General features: G+C 49.2%; 2 protein-coding genes across 3 annotated transcripts in view; one reads left to right on the forward strand and one right to left on the reverse strand.

Moving 5' to 3' along the window:
- COLGALT2 (collagen beta(1-O)galactosyltransferase 2) overlaps positions 1–7,221 on the reverse strand; it is a 60,709-nt gene extending 53,488 nt beyond the window's left edge. The window contains exon 1 of one of the 2 annotated variants that reach the window (XM_071565023.1): positions 7,087–7,221. Coding sequence is in view for 1 of the 2 variants with exons in the window: in XM_071565022.1 (XP_071421123.1) it covers positions 2,239–2,516 (278 nt within the window). In the remaining variant the exon portion in view is untranslated. Of the gene's footprint in view, positions 1–2,238; positions 2,585–7,086 lie in introns of those variants that run through there. The other variant, XM_071565022.1, reaches the window with a different exon arrangement.
- On the forward strand, positions 6,775–20,483 carry TSEN15 (tRNA splicing endonuclease subunit 15). Its single transcript, XM_071565024.1, has 4 exons — positions 6,775–7,092; positions 7,691–7,772; positions 9,616–9,751; positions 20,041–20,483. Exons 1-4 carry the CDS (start codon positions 6,823–6,825, stop codon positions 20,243–20,245), a joined length of 693 nt encoding a protein of 230 aa, XP_071421125.1. The 5' UTR covers positions 6,775–6,822; the 3' UTR covers positions 20,246–20,483.
- Positions 20,484–21,658: the final 1,175 nt, after the last annotated feature.

The following is a 21,658-nucleotide window of genomic DNA, read 5'->3' on the forward strand; positions in this document are numbered from 1 at the left end:
CCTGCCCTTCTCACCAAGCCATCCCAGTAACACAGGGACACCCATAAATCCTGGAATTCATCTGCTGAAAGATCTGTCTCAAACACAAGATGCTCCCAGAAACAGACTGTATGGTTTCATTTGTTCTCAGGAGATCTGATAGATACCACATGTGAACTTCCTCTGGGTGGGTATTTCGTGTCCTGAACATCCCCAGCTCTGAAAAAGGGCAAGTCTGAAGTGAACCAAACAAAACCTCTCCAAGGAATTGCTGCCACTCTACAGGTACCTCTCATTCTGTGGCAACTCAAGAGTATCCTCAGAACTTCCCTTCCAGTGGCTGTGACATTTTAGTCATTTTCATTTTATAAAAGCTTGACATTTTCAACAGCAAATTTTCCATTTTAACCATGCCTTGTTTCTGTGTGCAATCCCCTTAAAAAGAGAGAGATGTTCTTACAAGAGTCTTAGCATATTTCAAGTTATCTTAAAATAAGTCCCCGTGAATACTTTCACACAATAATGCAGAGTCCTTAAGTACAGCAAAGATAATGCAAGCAATTTATTAAAAAAGTTCTAGAGCCAACCAACTATCTACAGGACTTCAAAGAAAAAATCCCAAAACTTATTCTGCACTTACAGCAAGAGGCATGTCAGCACCCACTCTGCTTTGGTGATCAGGAATGCACATACAACTCCCACAAGGTTTCATAAACACTGAATTCAGCTGAATCACAGCCCATACAGGGTCTGTGCAAATACACATCTGCTCTGATGAAATCCAAACTGGCAAATGCAAAGGAATGAGGAGTTGTGGATCTACACACAGGTGAGTGTGGATTTACCCACGGCCACACACAGAGCCACACTTGTGTGACAAACCAAACCTGGGCTGGTATCACAATTTTTTTTGTGTATCTTCAATCCAAAAGGACTACAAAGAAAGCGGGAAAAGAGAGTGGTGTGCTGATTAAAGCAGGCACTGATGCTCTGCAGAGAACCCTGTACCTGAAGACAATCCCAGCCACGGCTCTGAAGCACACACAGAACCATCTGTTCAATGACACTTTAGAGATGTGACTGGGGGGAAAGGTCCTCCCCACACCCCTTTATACAAAGTAAAATTAAACTTTAGTGACTTTTTAAGTCAAGAGGCGCCTCTTCCCAGACTTCACTGAATTTTGGATCAGGCTCTACAGCACCATTTCTTATTTTACACCATTACCACACTTCAAAAGAAAACCTGTTTGGGGCCCTTCCAAGCAACTCCTGTTCCTCGAAACACTTCTCTCAGGTTGAAAGATTACTGTTTCCTTTATCCTCTCGCAAAGGCAGATGGACCTGTTCCCAGACTGCTCTAATTCCTCCATCGAGCCCCCCATTTGACCGGCACAGCTGCTGCCGCGCTGCGATTTCTGAATGCATCTTTAAATCCCTCCTCCAGCCTGGCAACAATGCTCCTTTCAGTGCCCACCCAGCCCTGGCACACCCCGGCAAAGCCCGGGATTTCCCGGCCGGGACCGGCCCCACGGGGCGGCCGGAGCTCTCCGCGGCTGCGGGTTTGGGCACACGCTCGGGCGGTGAATGTTCCCAGGCTCCCGGCCAGCCCTGCCGGGATAACTCCTGATAACTCATGAGTTATCCTTGCCGGGATAACTTCTCTCCCTGCGGCTCCCGGCGGAGGCCCCGCGCTGCTGCGGGAGCCGCGGGACGGCGGGGGCACCCCGGGCCGGGGCGAGCCCTTCGCGGGGAGCCAAAGCCCCGCTTGGCACCGCGGGGGGCTGGCCCTGCCCTGGCCCCTGCCCCGCTCCGTGCGCGGGGGGCAAAGCCCCGCACGGCTGCTCCTCCCCGTACAGCCCCCGATGCCCGCACAGCCTCCGATCCCCCGCACAGCCCCCGATCCCCGCACAGACCCCGCTCCCCCCGCACAGACCCCGATCCCCCGCACACACCCCGATCCCCCGCACACACCCCGATCCCCCGCACACACCCCGATCCCCCGCACAGCCCCCGATCCCCGCACACACCCCGATCCCCCGCACAGACCCCGATCTCCCGCACAGACCCTGATCCCCCGCACAGACCCCGATCCCCCGCACAGACCCCGATCCCCCGCACAGCCCCCGATCCCCGCACACACCCCGATCCCCCGCACAGACCCCGATCTCCCGCACAGACCCTGATCCCCCGCACAGACCCCGATCCCCCGCACAGACCCCGATCCCCCCGCACAGACCCCGCTCCGCCCCCGCCGCTCACCAGAGCGCGATGCGGCTTTTGGGGTAGCGGAGCCGCTCGATGCAGCCCAGGGCGTGCGGGAGGGTGTGCGCGGCGTTGCGGGCGAGGATGGCGAGCAGCACCGTGGGCTGCAGCAGCGCCGACTCGGGCAGCGGCTCGGGCTCGGGGCTCGGCGGCTCGGGCGGCTCCGGGGGGGCCGGGCTGGCCCCGCAGCGGCCCGGCGGGAGCGGCAGGAACAGCGGCAGGAACAGCGGCAGGAGAGGCAGCAGGAGCGGGGAGCGCCCCGCGCTCGCAGCCATGGCGGGCGCGGAGCCGCGCGGGGTGTGCGGGGCGGCAGCGCCGCGGGGGGGACGGGACGGGCAGGAGGAGGAGGAGGCAGAAGGGAGAGGGAGGAGGAGGAGGAGGAGGAGGAGGAGGGAGAGGGCGGAGCAGCAGCAGCGCAGTCCGCCCGCCGGCCCCAGCCCGGCTCCCCGCACCGCCCCCGGCCCCGTCCCGCTCCTTCCAGCCCAGGCCGAGCCCTGGGGCGGCTGAGATCGCCTTTGGTCCCCGTAAAAACTGCAAACCCACATTTCTCACACGAGTTTTGGGTTTAAAAGAGGCGTCCGCCAGTTCCCTCCCAGTGCGGTTGCGAACGCGAGGACATCCCGTAGTTCGGGGCTTGGGTGGGTATCTGACTCTCATCTTTCTCACCGAGGTATAGAATAAGGGTTACTTAGTGCTTTTGGATCAAAAAGATTTTGTCAAACATCCCGGGATGTGTGAAGCAGCCGCACAGCTCACACCATCCCGCGCTGCAGGAGGGATGCAGAGTGCTGCTGTCCCAGCTGGAACACAGCTGGAAAAGTAATATCACAGTCATGGAATGGCTTGGGTCGGAAGGGACCTCAAAGCCCATGTCGTGCCCCCCCTGCCATGGGCAGAGACACCTTCCACTGTCCCAGGCTGCTCCAAGCCCTGTCCAACCTGGCCTTGGACACTCCCAGGGGTGGGGCAGCCACAGCTTCTCTGCCCAACCTGTGCCAGGGCCTGCTCACCCTCCCAGGGAAGGATTCCTTCCCAATATCCCATCTAAACCTACCCTGGTTCAGTTTAAAGGTGTTTCCCTTGTTCTATCACTATTTGCCCATTGAAAAAGTCACTCTCCCTCTTTTTTTTATGAGCTCTGCTCAAGTACTGGAAGGGACTTTAAGGTCTACCCAGAGCTTTCTTCTCTCCACTCTGAACAACACCAGGCCTCAGCACCTCTCCTCTGAAGGAAGGGGATACAGGGAAAATATTCCCTGTATTCCATTGACTCTTCTGCCATGGACACATTCCCATGAATGGGCCAACGACAATTTACCATCAAAATAAATACAACAAGTTCCAGCAATTAAAATTATTGGGTCATGATCTTAAAAGGGGCATAGTAATCACAGCTCTTTTAGAAGTTAATAGGATTTGGGCACACTAAACCCTTTTCAAGATGAAATCTCTAATTAACTCTAAGGGCCCCATCATGTCATATTTGGTTTTTGCTGTGGATAAAAGCCAGTGCAGACAGACCCACTTTAAGATCCACTCTTGGCTGTGTGCTTGCAAAACTCAAATATGAGGAAACATTTAACAAGAAAACAATAGTTTAATTATCTATAATGTCATTATGTATTGCTTGCAGCCCAGGTAGTATATATAGAGTGAGAGAAAGAGAGCGAGCTCATGTCTGCTGTTCTTTGTTTATAGAACTTAATTTATCACCCACACCAAATTATACTGTCTCAGTTTCCTGATCAGATGACTCCCCAAAAAACTAGCACAAAAAGAAAGATCCTAGGAAACTTCAATAAAGAATCACCAAAGGTCAACAGAATCATCTGCACTAAAATTTGAGAAACTCCCTCCATATGTGAGCATCTTCCTGAACGATTACTGCAAATATATCCCTCCTGGTTGCCCTTCATGACACCTTTATAATTGTCCTTCTAGAATGATACATTAATGAGGCTTTTCTTTCACGGTTAGTTTGCCACATGTTGCTTTTATGCTTGGATTCATTAACCAAATGGAAGGAGCAGCTCTGTGGGCTGCATGGAGTGATTGGGGTTTTGCAGGGGCCAGCTGAGTCCACAGCACTGCTGGCATTTGGAGCATGGGCACTAATGCTGCTGAATTATAACTGATGGGGAGGGATGTAAGCTGGCATTTGCCATCCACTGGACCTTCAAGCTGGGTGGCAATCCCCAATTTAGGAGACTTCAGGAGAAACATGCATGTCCCTTTGCCAGGCCTCCTCTGTGCATGAAGTGACAACACGGGCTGTGTCCCAAGCTCCTCGTGGCAGAGAATGCAGGGTCAGCAGCAGGGCCAGACAGGCAGCATTTCCCTCCAGAAAGAAAGGAAGGTCTGGAAGGTGGCAGCTGCAAAGCCACAGCTTTGTTCTACGTGCAAATGAAAGGTGTGGTGCAGTTTGGTGGTGTTGCAGTCAGTGTTTGCAGAAGGCTGACTGTGCTTTTTATCCTGTGCAGCCTCAGTGTCTTCAGTGAAATCCAAAGTACTTTCAGTTCTCTCCCTTTTTTTAATTTTGAGAACAGCATGAGAGCCATAACAATTTGCTGAGGGCAAAGGCAATGCCTCCAGCAGCATCCTGAACCCAGGAACTTGCTCCTCCGAGTGACGTTGCCCTCGCTCACCCCACTCATTGTGCTGACTGGCTCCCGTGGCACACCAAAGAGAGACAGGGCAGATGCCTGGAACATGAGATGCTCTTCCATGCATAAGAGAAAGAGTCAACTCAGCTTAACCCCTCACTCCCAGGGACACTGCACAGAGCACTGGTGAGGCCACACCTCGAGTGTTGTGTTCAGTTCTGGGCCCCTCAGTTGAGGAAAGAGATTGAGGGGCTGGAGCGGGGCCAGAGAAGAGCAACAAGGCTGGAGAAGGGACTGGAGCACAAGTGCTGTGGGGAGAGGCTGAGGGAGCTGGGGGTGTTGAGCCTGGAGAAGGGGAGGCTCAGGGGAGACCTTATCACTCTCTGCAACTACCTGACAGGAGGATAAAGCCAGGTGGGGGTTGGTCTCTTCTCCCAGATAACCAGCAGTAGGACAAGAGGGCACGGGCTGAAGCTCTGCCACGGGAGGTTTAGGCTGGATATCAGAAAGAAATTCTTTACAGAGAGAGTGCTCAGGCATTGGAATGGGCTGCCCAGAGAGGTGGTGGATTCTCCATCCCTGGAGGTGTTTAAGGTGGGACTGGACGTGGCACTGAGTGCCATGATCTGATAATCAAAGTGGGGTTGGATCAAGGGTTGGACTTGATGATCTCAGAGGTCTTTTCCAACCCAACTGATTCTATGATTCTGTGATTCTATGACACAGCACAGGGGAAGGTTTGGGGAGTTCAAGGGACACTTACCTGCCAGTTCCTGCCATCCCCACATCTATAAATGCAGGTAGCTCTGGGTGCATGCACAGAGAAATCTGCACACATCCTGACTTCTTCATCAGTGGCCAGAATTCATCTTGTGGTTTGTTCTGAACCCCAGGCTCAGTCCTGCTGTGACAGGACAATGAGCCACTCTGGTGAAATATTTTAACTTTGAGGAAGAAGCAGCTTTTTGTGGATGCAAGGCACACAGAAATTAATTTAAGCCATCTGATTCACCCTCCTGCAAACATCCAGGCCCAGCTAGAAGACTCCAGCTGTGAGGACTGTCTCTGCCTCAGTGTGACAGGTGACAAATGCTCTCTGAGGCAGCTTTCTTCTCATTTAGACCTGTTGCCCACACAGTAGAAAACAGAGGGTCTATCCTGCTGATACCTAGAGACAAACCTGTTTCCTTTCATGTACCTCTTTGGCTCTGAGGACCCAAATCTGTTGCCCAGCAGTTGAGTGAACCACTGTTGCCAACTCCCATGAAAGTCTCAGAGACTGGATTATTTTTTCCTGTTTGCTATTTATTTATTTTGTACCCAGGGTGTTGATGTGCTGGGTAAAATACTGGTTTTAACCAGGCCAACCTCCTCCAAATTTCTTAAGATTGTCTCCAATATGACTTTTTCACACATCAGTTTAAGTATTGCAGTTCAAGATGCTTTTGATATCAATACCTTGAATCTATAACCCTTAAGCAGCCCACCAAAGCCTTGGCCATCATATATTAACCACTCATTCTCTGCTGTAACCATTTAACCCTTCTTTGCTACAGGTCTGATGGTTACTGTGTAATAAAGCATCAATGAAAATTAATCTATACATGTTTAATTCAAGCTGATGCATGGGTTGTAACCACAGCAGTTTGTGCTGGGGACAACCTTAAGGAATTCTGAGCCCATCAACATGGTTAAAAAACCTCCCTATTTTAGCCAGCACTTCAGGTACAAAACAAACAAGCAAATAAGAAAAAAACAGCCATTAGAAAAAGGGATGGCGAAAGGACCCTTTGTGATGAGGAATGTTTGTCTCTCTCTCATATTTCTCTCATACCCAGGGCCTAAAGCAGCGCCTTTCCTTGGCTGGGCGGAACGGAACGGGGGTGGGGCGGAACTCTAGTCGCGGCGCCGCCGTTGCCACGGAGGGCTCGGCGCGGCGCCGCCCGGAGTGAAGCCGCGGTGCACAGCCGGGCAGCGCATGGAGCCGGCGGGCAAGGAGGGCACCGGCCCGGCCCGGGGGGGCTCGGAGGGCACCGGCCCGGCCCGGGGGGACTCGGAGGGCACCGGCCCGGCCCGGGGGGACACCGACCCGGCCCGGGGGGACACCGACCCGGCCCGGGGGGGCTCGGAGGGCACCGGCCCGGCCCGGGGGGACACCGACCCGGGCCAGGGCACCTCCGGGGGCGGGCGGGCCCGGGGCGGGTACGGGGGCGCCCCTGGCCGCAACTGGATGGCGACTCACCCCACGGTAGGCCCCGGGGCCGCGCCGGCACTCGCGGGCCCCTCTTGGCCCCACGGGACCCTCCGCGGCTCTGAGGGGCATCTCTGGTCCCCAGGGAGATGTCGGTATAACACAGCCTGGGGGTGCTGTATCGAGGGGCTCTGCGGCCCGGGGGGACGGGACCGCCCACAACAGGGGAGGAGGTGGCGAGTCACAGGAGCACGGCTGGGAAACGTAAATGCCTTAAGGTCGGACTCCCTCTGAAGTTTCAGCACGCTGGAAACACTCTGGAGGTGTTTAATTTGTCCGTCACTCTATGTTGATGTGCCGCAGCAAAAATAGGTGAAATTACGTCCCCAAAATAGGGGATTTCACAAAGTTAGGGCTGTTCCAGGAATAGATGTGAGTCCTGGTTTATTTGTTTATTGGGTTTGCTTTTTTAAGTGTGAAATATGGGGAATGTGCAAACAGGAGCTTTTGAGATACTGTCAGAAAACAAGTCCTGCTTTTTGGTTGCCTTAAAACTGGTTTCAGATTTCAGTGGCCCCGATGGTTGTGCAGATTCTGGGTTTGGTCTGTGCATTCTTAATATAACCTGTGTTTTCCCTCCCTTTTTGGGTCTCAGTTCACAGAAATGATGTCACTCGATATTGCTGACAGCAGTCAAGTCTACGCTGCCTTCCTGGTGTACCTGGACCTCTTGGAAGGTAAATCTGGGCTGAGTGGACATCTCCATGAGTGGCTTTGCCTTTAGGAACTGTTGAATTCACTGTTTGTGCACTGGCAGGGCCTTCCCTGCAAAGCCCGTGGTGTTCCTTTGGAAACTGCTGGTGCTGGTGCCCTGTGCCCACCTGGAGCCACCACAAAGACCTGGCCCAGCAGGTGGAGGTGCAGCGTTCCAGGGCAAAGGCAGGCAGCGTGGAAATAGGCAAAGGAGGAGTAAGGGAAGGAAAAGGAACATAGAAGGGGGGAGTTACAAGTCCAGTGATTGTTCTTAGAGTCCACATTTGCAGATTAATGTGAAGTTACTAAATCGTAGTGTTTCACATTAGCAAATGGCTGATGTGTGCTGGCCTGTTTTCTGGAAAGGGCAAGGATTCCTCTGGTAAACGAGATCATTTGCAAGTGTGGTGGCAGGAATTTATAGCAATTGTAGTAATGTTATATAAAAATACAAGAGTTTATAACAAATTGTAGGTGTTGTGCTTAGGGACATTGTTTAGTTGTGGACCTGCCAGTGTCAGGTCAATGGTTGGACTTGATCTGAAAGAGCTTTTCCAGCCTTAATGATTCTGTGAAATCCAGTATAGTCTTCTGGTGTCTGCTAAGAGTGGAACAGAATTAGGTGATATGTAAACTTCTGCCTGGATTCTTCCAGGTTGGTTTGATTGAAAAGGGACTGTGTGTCAGCAGCCAGCCAAGCTAATAACACTTCAATTTTGTGCTTGGAACCTGGTGGTTCTCAAGGTCAGGCAGGAAGGGATTTTACAGGCCAGAAAGTGCTGCCTCTTGTTACTGTTACACCTCTGCATGGTTTCTGTAGCTCTGCAGCCAAAACGTCAGCCTTACCCCTTGGGGCAGAAGGGGAGGGCTGTGCACTGTCATGAGTCCTGTGCTCTGTCACAGTTCAGATGTTGATAAAGCCCCAGTTTGGATCACAGCACTGCAGGTGGCTGAACCAGCGTGGTTTGCTCTTCCCTTTCACTTTCCGAAAGAAAAGCTTTGTAAGACGGGTCTCTGTTCCCCACCCCCAGCCGGCTGGGACTGCTCCCTCGGCCTCTACCATTGGCTCAGAAGGGTGTTAGGAAACAGATGCCTTTCAAGCAGGGGAACCAAGACCCATTTGCAGGTGGAGCTTCTGAGATAAGAAGAGAATCTCTTTGGAGACCTTGGGCCCACACAGGAGCTGGAAAAGAAGCTGCAGAAACTCTGTGGAATAATATTAATAGAGCTCTTCTATAAAGTTAAAATAAGTTGCATTAAGACTGTTTAGATCTAGCAATTTTGGGGAAATATGTATTACCTGATAATTAGCTGTAGCTGTGTGATGTTAGATAGTTTGCATGGTGTGTGTAGGTTTTAAGATAGTGTTTAACTCTGTGAAAAAGTAGCTCTGAATATGGTCCCTCCTGAAACTTGAATATCCTTGCACAAGAACAGTTTAAATATTGTTAATGTAAACATAATTGTTTCCTCTGCTGCTGCTGCTGCTCTTCCCTTCTCTCCACAACTACCAGTAACTGTAACCCATGATGAAGAGGACTGAGAAATAAAATACCAAAAAAGAAAAACCTGTAAAATGAGAGGCAATCAAGTGATTTATTTCACAATGGGGGTTGAAGCCCCTGCAAAGCCCCTGAAAGCCTCAATTGAGAACTGACTGTGGAGATCAGGCATCGTGTCAGAAGGGGAATTTGGCAGGTGAATGGGGGAGTTTCCCTGTGAGGAGAGGGAAGGAAAGCAGAACCCTAGATGTTAACTTAAATATCACATTTGGTATTTGGATGATTAAAGGTTGTGTTTTGTGTTCTGGTCCCTGAACCTTCTTAGGGAGGAACTGGCACGAGGTGAAGCACGTCGGAGTGGCAGAACTGCAGCTGGTGTGTTTACATGCACGTGCCAGAGAGCAGGAGGGGCTCCAGGTGATGGTGCCAGTACCTGCCCACATCCTGATGAGCCATGAGAGGTGAGAATGTGCTCAGTGCTTGTCTGGTGTTACCAGTGACATTAAATGAAGCACAGATGTATTTCACAGGCAGCTGCTGGGTTTGTCAAGAGTGGGAGGAAGCAAAGGAGTGTTATGGGAGAGCAACATCTCAGCCTGTGAGCAGAGTCACTTTGGGTGCTGCAAACACACAGGCAGCTTGGACAGAAAAGCCAGCTTGGCATCAGTCTCTGCCTCTCCCTCCTGGGACTGGTACTGGGATGTCAGCTTCCCACAGCAACTGATGCCTGCTGTGAGCACTTGTTATTGTTTAGAGCTGCATGTTATAATCATGGATGCCAAAGTATGTGTTTGAAAGACCAGTGTAGGGGTTGGCCCCTCAGTCCCAGGCAGGGGGCGCCGTGGATGGCGGTCAGAAGAGCTCAGGCACAGCAGACATCAGAAGGCTTGAGCAGAAGGCTCACAACTTAGAGAGTTTCTTCAGGATAGTTAACAGCAGTTCCTCATAGCTCATCGTAGTAGTAGAGGAAGTACTTCCTAGAAGTTCCCATTAGATCATCTAATCCTCACGCAGTAACATCCACACCTTTTGTGTTCTCTCACATCCAGCATGCCATGGCATTATTGGTTAACCAATTCACCTCACATACACCACAGCCTCTCATTGGTCACAGGACCATACACACCCCAGGTAGCTCTCTTCTCTTTAAGGGAGAACTGTAACCTGCTTGCCTTAAGGGATACACTCACTGTCACCCCCCACAGACCAGGTTAGAGCAAAAGACCTTCACAGTTCATGTTTTGAGCATTCTTGTGCTGATTTTGTAGTCTGGGAAATCGAGTGATCCTTTTTGAGTTGCTGGACTTAAAAGTACCTAAGAGGAGGGCAATCCTCTTGGGCATGTGTAAGAGCAAGATTTCCCTTATTGTCAAGGCTGTGGATAAGCCTTTTGTGGTTTGGTTTGCTTTTGTTTTGAAACTATCATTTGGCCACTTTAAACAGGAAATTCCTCTTACTTATCAAGAGTGTAATATGTCTGTGATTTTGACTTTGTTACACATGCAAGAGCAATCCTCAAGCAACAGGCAACACAGCCATGAACTTGGGATATTGCAGAGATTTGCATGGAGAACTTGCACTTCAGTAATTTTATCATATATTTTAACTGGCCCTTAGAGCAGTTCAGACACAGTGGGATTTCCACCCTGATCAAGGCTGCCTTCTCTTGCTGGTGTTTGCTAATATTCCCTGTGATGTCTCTGAAGACCTGGACTATTTCAGCAGCATCAAATGGTTGCACATTTTTCAATTTCCTCTGTTCCTGCTCTTGGCAGAAGCTGGCTCAGGGCTGGCTTTTCAGATCTTGCTGTTTCCTCTTGCTCTGTGGGCAGCAGCCTGACATGGCAGTGGGTATCTGATTAAGTATTTGCACTTAGTAGATGTGTGTGTGCACTCTAGGAATGATGCTTTTGCTTTCTTATTTTAGGTTTTAGAAGTGACAGATCACTGTCTTGCCAACAGACTTCTACCTTCATTTTGCTGTGTGTTGGGTGAGGGGGAAGAAAATTATTTACTAGGAATTGGTGGGGTTTAATACCATTTGTGTACTGAAAAAAATGGTGTTTACAAGTATTGTTCAGTCACTTTTGTGGGCTTGGTCTTGCAGAGAAACATGGTGTGATCTCCACACCAGAGGGAATCTGCTGAGAGGTCTTGCAGGATGAAATGCTGAGTGTTGTGCAGCCTCTCTGCAAGAAGCACATCACTCTGTGTGTGTGTGTGTGTGAAAGGGATGCACTGCAATTCTCATCTCAAATGAGACTTCGGGTGGGAAGAGAAGGCAGCACATTAGGATGTGGGATCTGTGAGGAATTCCACCTATGTACTGCTTGTTGAACGTAGTGTGTTTCCTCCTGGGCTGGAAACTTGGATTCCTGGCATTGGGTCAAGGCCAGCGTATGTTCTGATTGGCTTTTAATGACAGATATTCCAGGACCTGGATGTCCTATCTTTTACTGTTTCATTGGAGCTTTTCACTGGGCAGCTCTGCCCTTGTTTGTTCTGTGGTGATGCTGTTTGCTCTGCCTCTGGCACCGCTGTGTCTGGAATCCATTACTGGGAGGATGTGTGCTGGAGAGGCAAAGAGTGAATGCATCACATTGATTGAAAGTACAGTTTGTGACCAGGGTCTGCTGCAGAGCAGCTATATAGGGCGTGTTGTCACTAAAGTGGGCTGAGTCCCAGGCTGTGATGCCAGGTGAGTCTGTGAAAGCCTGTGTGTGTTCAACAGCCACAGATGTTGTCAGGCTGGAGGATTGTCTGCACTTGGGTCTGTGCTGCTCAACGTGCATCTGCACTTTGTTCAAAGCAGCGCCTTGAGTTTTGGTGTTACGTGACAGAAGCAAGGGAGGAGGTGTGTGTACAAGTGAGTGCACCTCACTTCGTGTTGAAAACAAGCCCTTGGAGGCACTTGGGAAGGTGAAAACATTCCATCCCCGTTTCTGGGCCTGGAACTGTTCTAACTGCAAAAGCAGCTGGTAAATGGCAGCATTTTAGAAACAGCATTTGCTTGCTTGGAGGGGTTTGGAAGTGACAAATCAGTCCTTTGCAATCAGACTTCCATCTTCATTCTGCTCTGTGTTGTTTTAAGAGCTTATTGGTGAGGGGAAAGAAAATAATTTACTAGATATTGATAGAGTTTGGTACTGTGTATGTGCTGAAACAATCTCACATTTGGAAATACCAATCAGTTACTCTTCTGGGCTTGGTCTTCCAGAGACATAAAGGGTGGTTTCCCTCTTCCAAGCCCCATCAGCCAAGCTCTGCCTTCCCAGGTGTCTGATGAGGATTCCTATTTTGCTGCAGCTGAGAAGCGTGTCCTCAAAAGGCCACAGTGAAGTTGCTGTGGAAATTACCAGCAAGACACCTAAGCCAATGGCAAATAGGAGTGTCCTACAAAAAAATAATCTGCTCAGTGTTTTTTAGCCTATTATAAGATGCCATCATGTCCAGTTTGTACCTGGCAGTTAACTGCTGAAGGCAAAAGCTGTTCTGCTTACTAAGCTCACTGTCCACTGTTACAGACAGCTCCATGGGAAGCTGATCATCCTGCCCTGACAGTGCAGGGCTGCACAGGAACTTGCTGAATCAGAAAATTATGGGCTGTGAAGCAAAAAGCCCACCAATCAGTCATCCAGTCTGCTTCGTGCTGTGCATGGCTGCTCTTCAATGAAGATTGCTGAACCCTCTGTGAGCAGAGACCTGGAGAACAGGGTGCAGCTTCTGCCTGTCTTGGCCCACTCTCAACCACTCACAGCTGGCTGAGGTTTGCAGGGCCCTGTGTCTGCACACCTGAGTTCAGCAGGGTCCATGTGTGCAGGGCCCTGTGTCTGCACACCTGAGTTCAGCAGGGTTCATGTGTGCAGGGCCCTGTGTCTGCACACCTGAGTTCAGCAGGGTTCATGTGTGCAGGGCCCTGTATCTGCACACCTGAGTTCAGCAGGGTTCATGTGTGCAGGGCCCTGTGTCTGCACACCTGAGTTCAGCAGGGTTCATGTGTGCAGGGCCCTGTGTCTGCACACCTGAGTTCAGCAGGGTTCATGTGTGCAGGGCCCTGCGTCTGCACACCTGAGTTCAGCAGGGTTTATGTGTGCAGGGCCCTGTGTCTGCACACCTGAGTTCAGCAGGGTTCATGTGTGCAGGGCCCTGTGTCTGCACACCTGAGTTCAGCAGGGTTCATGTGTGCAGGGCCCTGTATCTGCACACCTCTGAGTTCAGCAGGGTTCATGTGTGCAGGGCCCTGTGTCTGCACACCTGAGTTCAGCAGGGTTCATGTGTGCAGGGCCCTGTGTCTGCACACCTCTGAGTTCAGCAGGGTTCATGTGTGCAGGGCCCTGTGTCTGCACACCTGAGTTCAGCAGGGTTCATGTGTGCAGGGCCCTGTGTCTGCACACCTGAGTTCAGCAGGGTTCATGTGTGCAGGGCCCTGTGTCTGCACACCTGAGTTCAGCAGGGTTCATGTGTGCAGGGCCCTGTGTCTGCACACCTGAGTTCAGCAGGGTTCATACTTACAGGAGGAATTCGTAGGTCCATTGGCTGGGATGTGTTTCCTGCTCATACAACACCTTAGTGCACACCAAGTCCCTAGTTGTTGGTGCATTCCAGAACTGTGGCTCCCCAAAGGGGAGGAAGGAGTGGAATGCTGGGGGTGCTGCTTCAGAGCTGGCAGAAATGACTTGCATAAACCAAACTTGGGAGAGCTCACAGTTTTCACAGCTGGATTTTTCAGATAGCCTTGAAAGCCTTGATCCTTCAAGGACCAGGCAGTCAAGATTCCAGATCTAACAGAATTAGGCACTGTCTGTCCCAGCCAAATAGCACTGTCTAAGCAAGATGTTACTGATAAACTGTCAGATTAAATGATACATCCCTGCCCTGTTTGTTTGCTGTGTGCAGGGTTTGGAAATGAAGGATGTAGTCAGATGCCTGAGGTCATGGAGACCTGCAAAGTTTGGTTTAGGCTGAGAGGGAAAGGCTTATGTTGTTAAAATGCTAACTTAATTTAAATTTTTCATTTTGAAGCTGATAAGCATCCTGAGAAGGAAATCTGAGGACTGGAAGTGATTTTCTCTATTCAAAATCTGTAGATTGTGAAAGAAATGTATAATCTGAAGAAGTCCTGTTGTTTTAAATGCACTGGAAATGTGACCTGCTTCTCACCTTGCATGCTCTTGAAGGTTTTGTCAGTAACTCCTGCTGTAAGCATCGTTTGAATGTATTGATACAGTAAATCCCACGTTGAAAATGTAATTAAAGGCTCCTAAATGCAGACTATGTATTAGTATTTTAAATGTGATTGATGTGGCTCCTACGACAGAGTTGGTTGTGCAGTGCTGTGGTTGAATGTCCTGTAGTTGGTGTGTCTTGTGGCACTTTACTGAATTCTGATTCCTCCCTTTTGCATGGCTTGTCTTCAACTTGTATGGAAAAAAGGTCTTTATATTCCTCAGGGTTTCAATTCCCTTTCCAGACCAGCATGGCACGTGGTGTTTTCTTTGCCTTTATTTATTTTTCCATTACAAACCCCTGAGCTTCTTCTCACATTCCCCATTCCTGTAATTTGGGAACAAATGCCAAGGCATAGTGGGGTCCTTTTACACCTAATCCCGCCCCCGTTTGCTCCTTCCCACATCTCCGAGGAAGGTTCCTCTCCCTGCCCTGCAGCTGGGTCTGGAGCAGTGTGTCTGCTGGTGAGCTGTGCCCAGTTTTGTGGTGCCGGCTAAATCCAGGGAATTGTGCTTTGGGGAGGTTCCCTGCCTGGCCCTGACGCCGTGTGGCACAAAGGCACGCTCCAGTGCCGGGGTAATGATCTCTGTCCGTGGCACAGAGACCAACTTGTGTTGGCTCTGCAGCCCTGCCCTGGGTGGAGGGGAGGGAGCTGCTGGGGCAGGCCGAGCCTGCAATGAATTATTCATCCCAGTACAAAGGGCAGATTGAAAGCCTTTGGCTTTTATGGGATGGAGGGCAGTAGTTCCATTTCAGCTCAATGGAGCACTATGCAATCTCCACAAAACTGCTCTGAGCTCTCAGTGTTGTGCTGCTTCTCAGGGGCACTTGCATGGGACGTGGCAGTGAAATGCTCTTTTGTTCATCACAAAATTTCTGCTTGTGTTACCTTTCTTTTATGATTCTGTTCTTAGTTTTTGGACAGTCATTTGAAACTCCAAGCTACAGCTGCCTCAGAGTCACCAGTTGTACACCTGGTTCTTCCTCGGGGGAGAAAAGGGCAGTGTTATTTTTAGGAGCAGATGATTAGGAGAGGCAGCACAGATTTCTGATGGGTATTGAAGGCCAACTTACTACCAAATTAAGATAGGGAGAAAGACTGAAAATTCCCCTTGTCTCATTGGGTGGACTGGTAGGAGTTTCTTAGTTTTATTTTGTTATGGGGTTTTGGGTTGAATTTTGGTTTGGTTTGAAGCTGTTAATTACAACAGTAATAGAGGACCAGGTAAGTTCACTGTTGCCATTTAATTTGAAACAGGAAAGGCAGATACAAGTGCTGCTACATTCATCGAGTCCTTGAATGATGTTAAGGAAGTTAAACCTGCTCTTAAGACTAATCCTTTGGTAGAAAAAAGCATTCCCTATTGACAGTAGTTTGTAGGCATCTAGAAAACCTTTTCTAAGCCCATTTTCTGATGCAAAGTGCTTTAGAAATTTGAATTCTTTACTTTGGAAAACAGCGTCTCCTTCATTGTTTGAGGTGAAATCCTTTGCATCTCCTGCAATGTCAGGTTAATGTGAGTTTGCTTCTGAGTGGAAAATGAGGGCTTTGTGCTGCTTGCATTTGGCTTTTTGGGAGCAGATCCTGGATTGCAGTGAACATGCAGGTACCACCAGTCTTTGGAAATGGGTTTTCAGGCTATTCTGGAAACCCATTAGACTGTATGATCCATAACAGGTGAGGATACTTGTAAAAATAGTTATTAAAAACACTTAGTCTTATTCTACTTATGGGACTTAAAGACTTTCCAGTGATTCTTGTGGTGTCTGTATTCCCCTATATAAGTTATTTTCCTTTCACAATGCTTTTGTTCAAGACATACCTTTTTGTGTGGGAAACCTGAAATTTATGGAAGTTCTGAATTCCTCATCAGCTTTTCTTCATGGGGAGGGAGAGAAGGGAAGGGAATGGTTGGCAGGGGATCTCAGCTCAGGTGTCTCCCTGTGCACTGCAGGAACACCCAGGAGAGATTGTTCTGTGTGCTCTCCTGGGGCTCTGGATGCCTTTTTTTTTTTCATTTCACCATATAGTTATTGGCAGAAGTCCTGAGCAGGTGACATGGATGGGCTTGGCTGTCCCTGGTCTCCCAGGCTGAGCCTGTGGATGAACACGGGCTCAGGGTAACTGTGTCCTTTGGGAGGTGACAAAGTGACAGGGTGTATTCTTCCAGCAAGGCTTTACTTGAGACTGTGTTGAAAACATACTAAGCTTTTATTCAGACTCTGCAGAACAGTGTTAACTGTTTCTCAACTGCACCTTTTCCAGTATCAAGTCTTTACATTCCACAGAAAATCTGATGTCCAGCCAGTGGAGTGGGTGTATGGGAATGCCTGTTGAAAAGGAGGACCCAGGCAGGGCCAGTCCATGCCAAGTGCTTGACCCCACACCTTCTGTGGGGTTCCCACTGTGGGGCATGGCCTGTACAGGCTGGAAACCAAAACCAGAGTCATTTTTGGACTCCTTGGTATCATCGTGTCCTGACTCAGTTGTGACTTGGGGGAGCTGGTGAGTGGAGGTGATAAAGCATAAGCCAAACCACTGGGTGTATTGGTTTCCTCTGGTCCAGAGGCTTCTAATGTTTGACACTTTCAGAAACATTAAATCCACTTTTATTAAAGCAATCCCATCTTTTCTAACTGGCATCACCTGTGTGGTGCAGGAGGAGTCCTGGTCATTGAGGAGCTTATTGGTTACTGTTACCTTGGTACCTGAAATCAGCTGGCTCTGCTGGGGGCATTAACACATGGGCTCCTTGTCTAGGGCTTCCTTTTGGTCACTGAATGCAGCTGCTGTGTGGAATGGGCAGCCTTGAGAGCTGTATCTCTTGAATTAAAGGCTTCTTGCCTTGTTTAGGAGCTCAAACCTGCATTCTTTGGATTTCAGGAGGCCAACAACATTTCTTGCCTTTTTTCTTTTTTTCCATAAATGGTGTTAGATACATAGAAAAGCTATACCTTTCCTGCATATTTCATCTTCCTGTTTATGGCAGGAAGCAAGTGCAGTGAAATCAGAAGCCAGATGTTCTCTGACTGCTTTGAAACATCTACTGAGAAATGTTGTGAACACGCTGGACACAGAGGCTGACAGTGATGCCTTCAGGGGAGGAGAGGACAGGATGGTGTCTGATACAGACTTCCTGAATTCCAAAGCTTATTCCTCTAAAAGACACCCTCTCCCCAGTCTGCAGATGTGCTGCATTGTATTAGGGCTGGGTGTGGTGTGCACCAATGAGAGCTCTTGTTCTGGGCTGCCTGTGTTGAGGGAATGGGGAAGAGCAGAATTGTGCCTTTCAGTTGGAATTCCTTATGGCGATTCCCCATGTACAGCACTGGGCTCTGTGGGCAGCAGTTAGCAGATCATTCTGAGGCAGTGGCACGGCTTTGTACCCTTTCCAGAAACTCCTTGAAAGGAAGTCAGGGATGCAAAGAAGTGTCATTGATCTGCTGTTAGGACTTGGCCACTTTCGGGGTTATGGTGCATGTTCTGAGTTGTAAGTGCTAAATGAGGAGAAATAAAGGTTCAGATGTCAGTGTTGGTATAAGGAGTGTATCTTGCAGTATAAGGAGAAATCTTGAGTGATCAGAAATCCATGCCCCTAATACAGACCAGGAGGAGAAATAGTGATTGGTACTAAAGAAAATATGAGGGAATTTCTGCCCTGGCTGACTGGCAAATACAGACCATGGCCTGAGTCTGCCCCCAGATACAGGGCTGTCCACACTCAACACAAATCTGGTTTCTTTGGCTCCCAAAATATCTTTCTTGGGTAGTTGTGCCCTTTTCTTTGGTGTTTTATTGTTAGTTCTATATCACACTTTCAGTAGAAGGAAAGAAATTAATACCCACTACTTCCTAAAAGTGATGGATAGTTCTTTCCTCAGTGGGTCTCTGCCAGTAGTCTGGTCTGGCCTCACCAGTTTATTCAGAGCTTCCTCCAGACACTGGCTGGTGAGGGTGGGCAGGCCCTGGCAAAGGGTGCCCAGAGCAGCTGTGGCTGCCCCATCCCTGGGAGTGTCCAAGGCCCGTTTGGAGCAACCTGGGCTGGTGGAAGGTGTCCCTGCCCATGGCAGGGGTGGGACTGTATTACCTTTGAGGTCACTTCCAACCCAAATCTCTCTGTGATTCTGTGTGTAACAAGTGGGTTCTTGCTCTGGACCCCTGACCAGGGGCTGGCAGTGACAGGAGCAGAAGGTGCCCAGGTGACCAGTGCAGTATCTCTTACCTGCTGTGTTCTGTTGTTATGAAATGTGCTGGTGTAGGAGGGCCAGAATGTGGCTTTTCACAGCCAGTGTCTCTGCTGCATGAAACCACTGGCTGTGTTGTATTGCCTTGCCTTATGTATGGGCCAGTGGTGAAAGCCAAAGGAAGGGCACGCCTGCATTTAGCCAGGCTGAAGTATGCCCAGTTCAGAACACAGATGGATACTTTGGAAGGTCAAGAGCTAAACAGTGTAGGCTTTCCAGGCTGCTGCTTATTCTCTGCTGCTTTCCATTTGGCTTTTATCGAGGGATCAAAGAGGTTTCAGAGGAAGATGATAATTTAAGTTTGAAAGCTGATGCATTTAGGAAGAGCCTTATTTTCAGCTGCAGTGCCCAGCAATGCCTGTCTTCTGGTGCATGAGATCTCCAGGATCTGTGAAGTGAGGGGTGGTTTGTCCCAGTGAGTAGCACAGGCTGTCCTGGCAGTCCCAGAGGAGTGCTCTTGCACCTGACCCACCCTGGCTGCAAGAGAAAGCTCCCTGTGGAAATCCTGCTGTGGGACTTCTTGTTGTTCTGCCCTTGGGCACCACACTCCTTCAGAACTTGCTCCCCAGGAATCCCAGAACTCCAGGGTTCAGTGTTGTCCTCAGCTCTGAACCGAAAAGTAACTGGCATGTTACTCTGAAAATAAGCTAAACAGGAAAAATTGCATAACTTTGTCTTGAATTTTTAAGGAAGACTTTATTTATGCTGACTGTCCTGAGCAACGTTAGTCTTGTGGCTTCTAGTCTAGACAGGGAGGTAGAGAAACCTGGCCTGGGCTCCTGGGTCCTCCACAGGCTGGCAGAGAACTGTGGCACAGGGACTGGCAGACTCACCTCTACAAACGGACCAAGTCTTAATTATTTCATTCTCTAATTGAACACCAGGGGTTATTTAATTAGATTTTTTTTATTTCAGCCTAATGAAAACAGGGCCATTAGAGATTGCCATGGTAGGATTATGGTAGTTGAAGGATGGCTGAGGCCCATGCCCAGGAATACACCTAAGGAAAGCTTAGAGACATGTGTTGGGCCATTGCCAGCAGAGATGTGTGTAACTGGTATGTTTTTGCAAGAGTCTCTGTTCTTTTCTTTTGGTGCTTGATTATATGACTTTGAAATTTTATTCAAACAGATGTTATCATTTCTTTAGTGGAGACAAGTTTGCAGAAAAAAACCAGGCTGAATAAAAATAAAAATAAAAATAGCAGTTGTGCACTCCTACCTTTGTGCCATCGTGGGTGGTTGTGGAGTCCTTTGTAACTGATTTTTTCCTTTTCCAGGTTACGGGAAATCCTGCAGAAAGCCTCTCTCCCCGCAGAGGATCCAAACACCCCCCTGTCAGTGACCTTGGCCATAGTGGAGACAGACTCCACAATAGTCTATTATAAGATGACTGATGGCTTTGTAATGCCAGACTGTCCTGAGGATACCGAAGATGGGGACAGTAAACAGTGGAGAAAGAAAAGAAAGAAGCTTTTCAAATGATTAGGACACGAACAAAGACTTTTACTGAACTCCTGTGCTCAAACCTAAACAAATCCAGGAACTGCTGTATGTAAATCAGTGGTGAGCTGCACTCTGCCTTGGCATATCAGGAGCTGTCAGGGAGAACAGAGGCTTGTGCAGCTGCACTATAACGAGGTGCCATTTGTGGTATGAAATAGGTCATGCTTTGAGACACATTGATCCTGACTAATAAATATCCTTGTGAGATGTTTCCAGAGCTGGTCTCCTTTCAGTCTGGTCAGGTACAGAACAGAACAAACACATCCTTACCCATCCTGCAATTACTGGTTACAGGTAAATCTGAAGGATTTCTGGCAGCAATACTGATACCAAGTGAAGGGCTTTGAAGTTTACAGAATGTCTTTGTCTTAGCACTGTCAGAAGCACTCACACTGCCCCCCGGGCTGCATTTCTGAATATTTGCTTTCCTCTCCTGTTGGAGAAAAAGCTTTTCCACAGAAATACTTTATTTTTTCACTGCAGAGGGAAAACTGATTATAGCAACACCACAGGCAACTAAAACACTGAAGTATGTCACCTTTTATGCTATAAGTGAACACTAGTTATCTGCTTCATGCACCAAGCAGGTTTGTAAACCCATTGTCATTTCTAGGATTTATTTTATTATTGTTTGGGACATAGATTTGCATATTGGAACAGGCTGCCCAAGAGGGTTTTCAGGTAGGAGTCAGCTAAGAAGGGGAAAAAAATGACATTTAGTTTCTTCTACAGGAATTTTCCACGTCTTTCACATAGAGATCTTCTTCAGGTTAAACTTAGAGTTCCTTGGCAATCAAGCAGCATCCCAGAAGCAGCTCCTTGAGCACAAAAATACCCGTGTGACAGCTGTGTGGCCAAGGATCACACACTCAGGCTGTGAAGCACAAGAGCTCTTTTTTTGCCTGGGTATAAGAATGGGAGGGAATCCAGAAAAAGAAGCTGGAAGTGAAAGACCATTTACTATCCCTGAGACTAAGGTGGGTGTTTCTGTAGCTGGGGTGTTCCAATGTGCTGAGAGGCAGAATGATGCCACAGCGAGGGCCTGGGGCGAGAAGGCCTCGTGTCCCTGAAGGAGAAGGGGCACTGCCACCTGCAGCCTGTGTGGCACCTTGTCCCTACACAGCAAGGGCAGACTCTGGGTCTGAGGCCTTCACTCATGGAGGAAGGCAAAGAAAAATTCTCTCTTAGTGTTGCTCCTCTAGTGGAGGAAAACCATTTTATTTTGGTGGATGCCATCCTACCTTGAGAGGGCGCCTGTGTGCTGACTCTGTGTGTGACTTTCGTGTCATTATTTCATGTGCTCTGTGGCTCATCCCATAAACAGGTCTTACCCTTGGCCAGGCTCTGTCGCCCCACATCAGCTGTCCTTGCTGCAAGATCTGAGGTCCTTCA

The sequence above is a fragment of the Pithys albifrons genome, chromosome 10, assembly GCF_047495875.1.
Source record: "Pithys albifrons albifrons isolate INPA30051 chromosome 10, PitAlb_v1, whole genome shotgun sequence".
Classification (NCBI taxonomy): domain Eukaryota; kingdom Metazoa; phylum Chordata; class Aves; order Passeriformes; family Thamnophilidae; genus Pithys; species Pithys albifrons.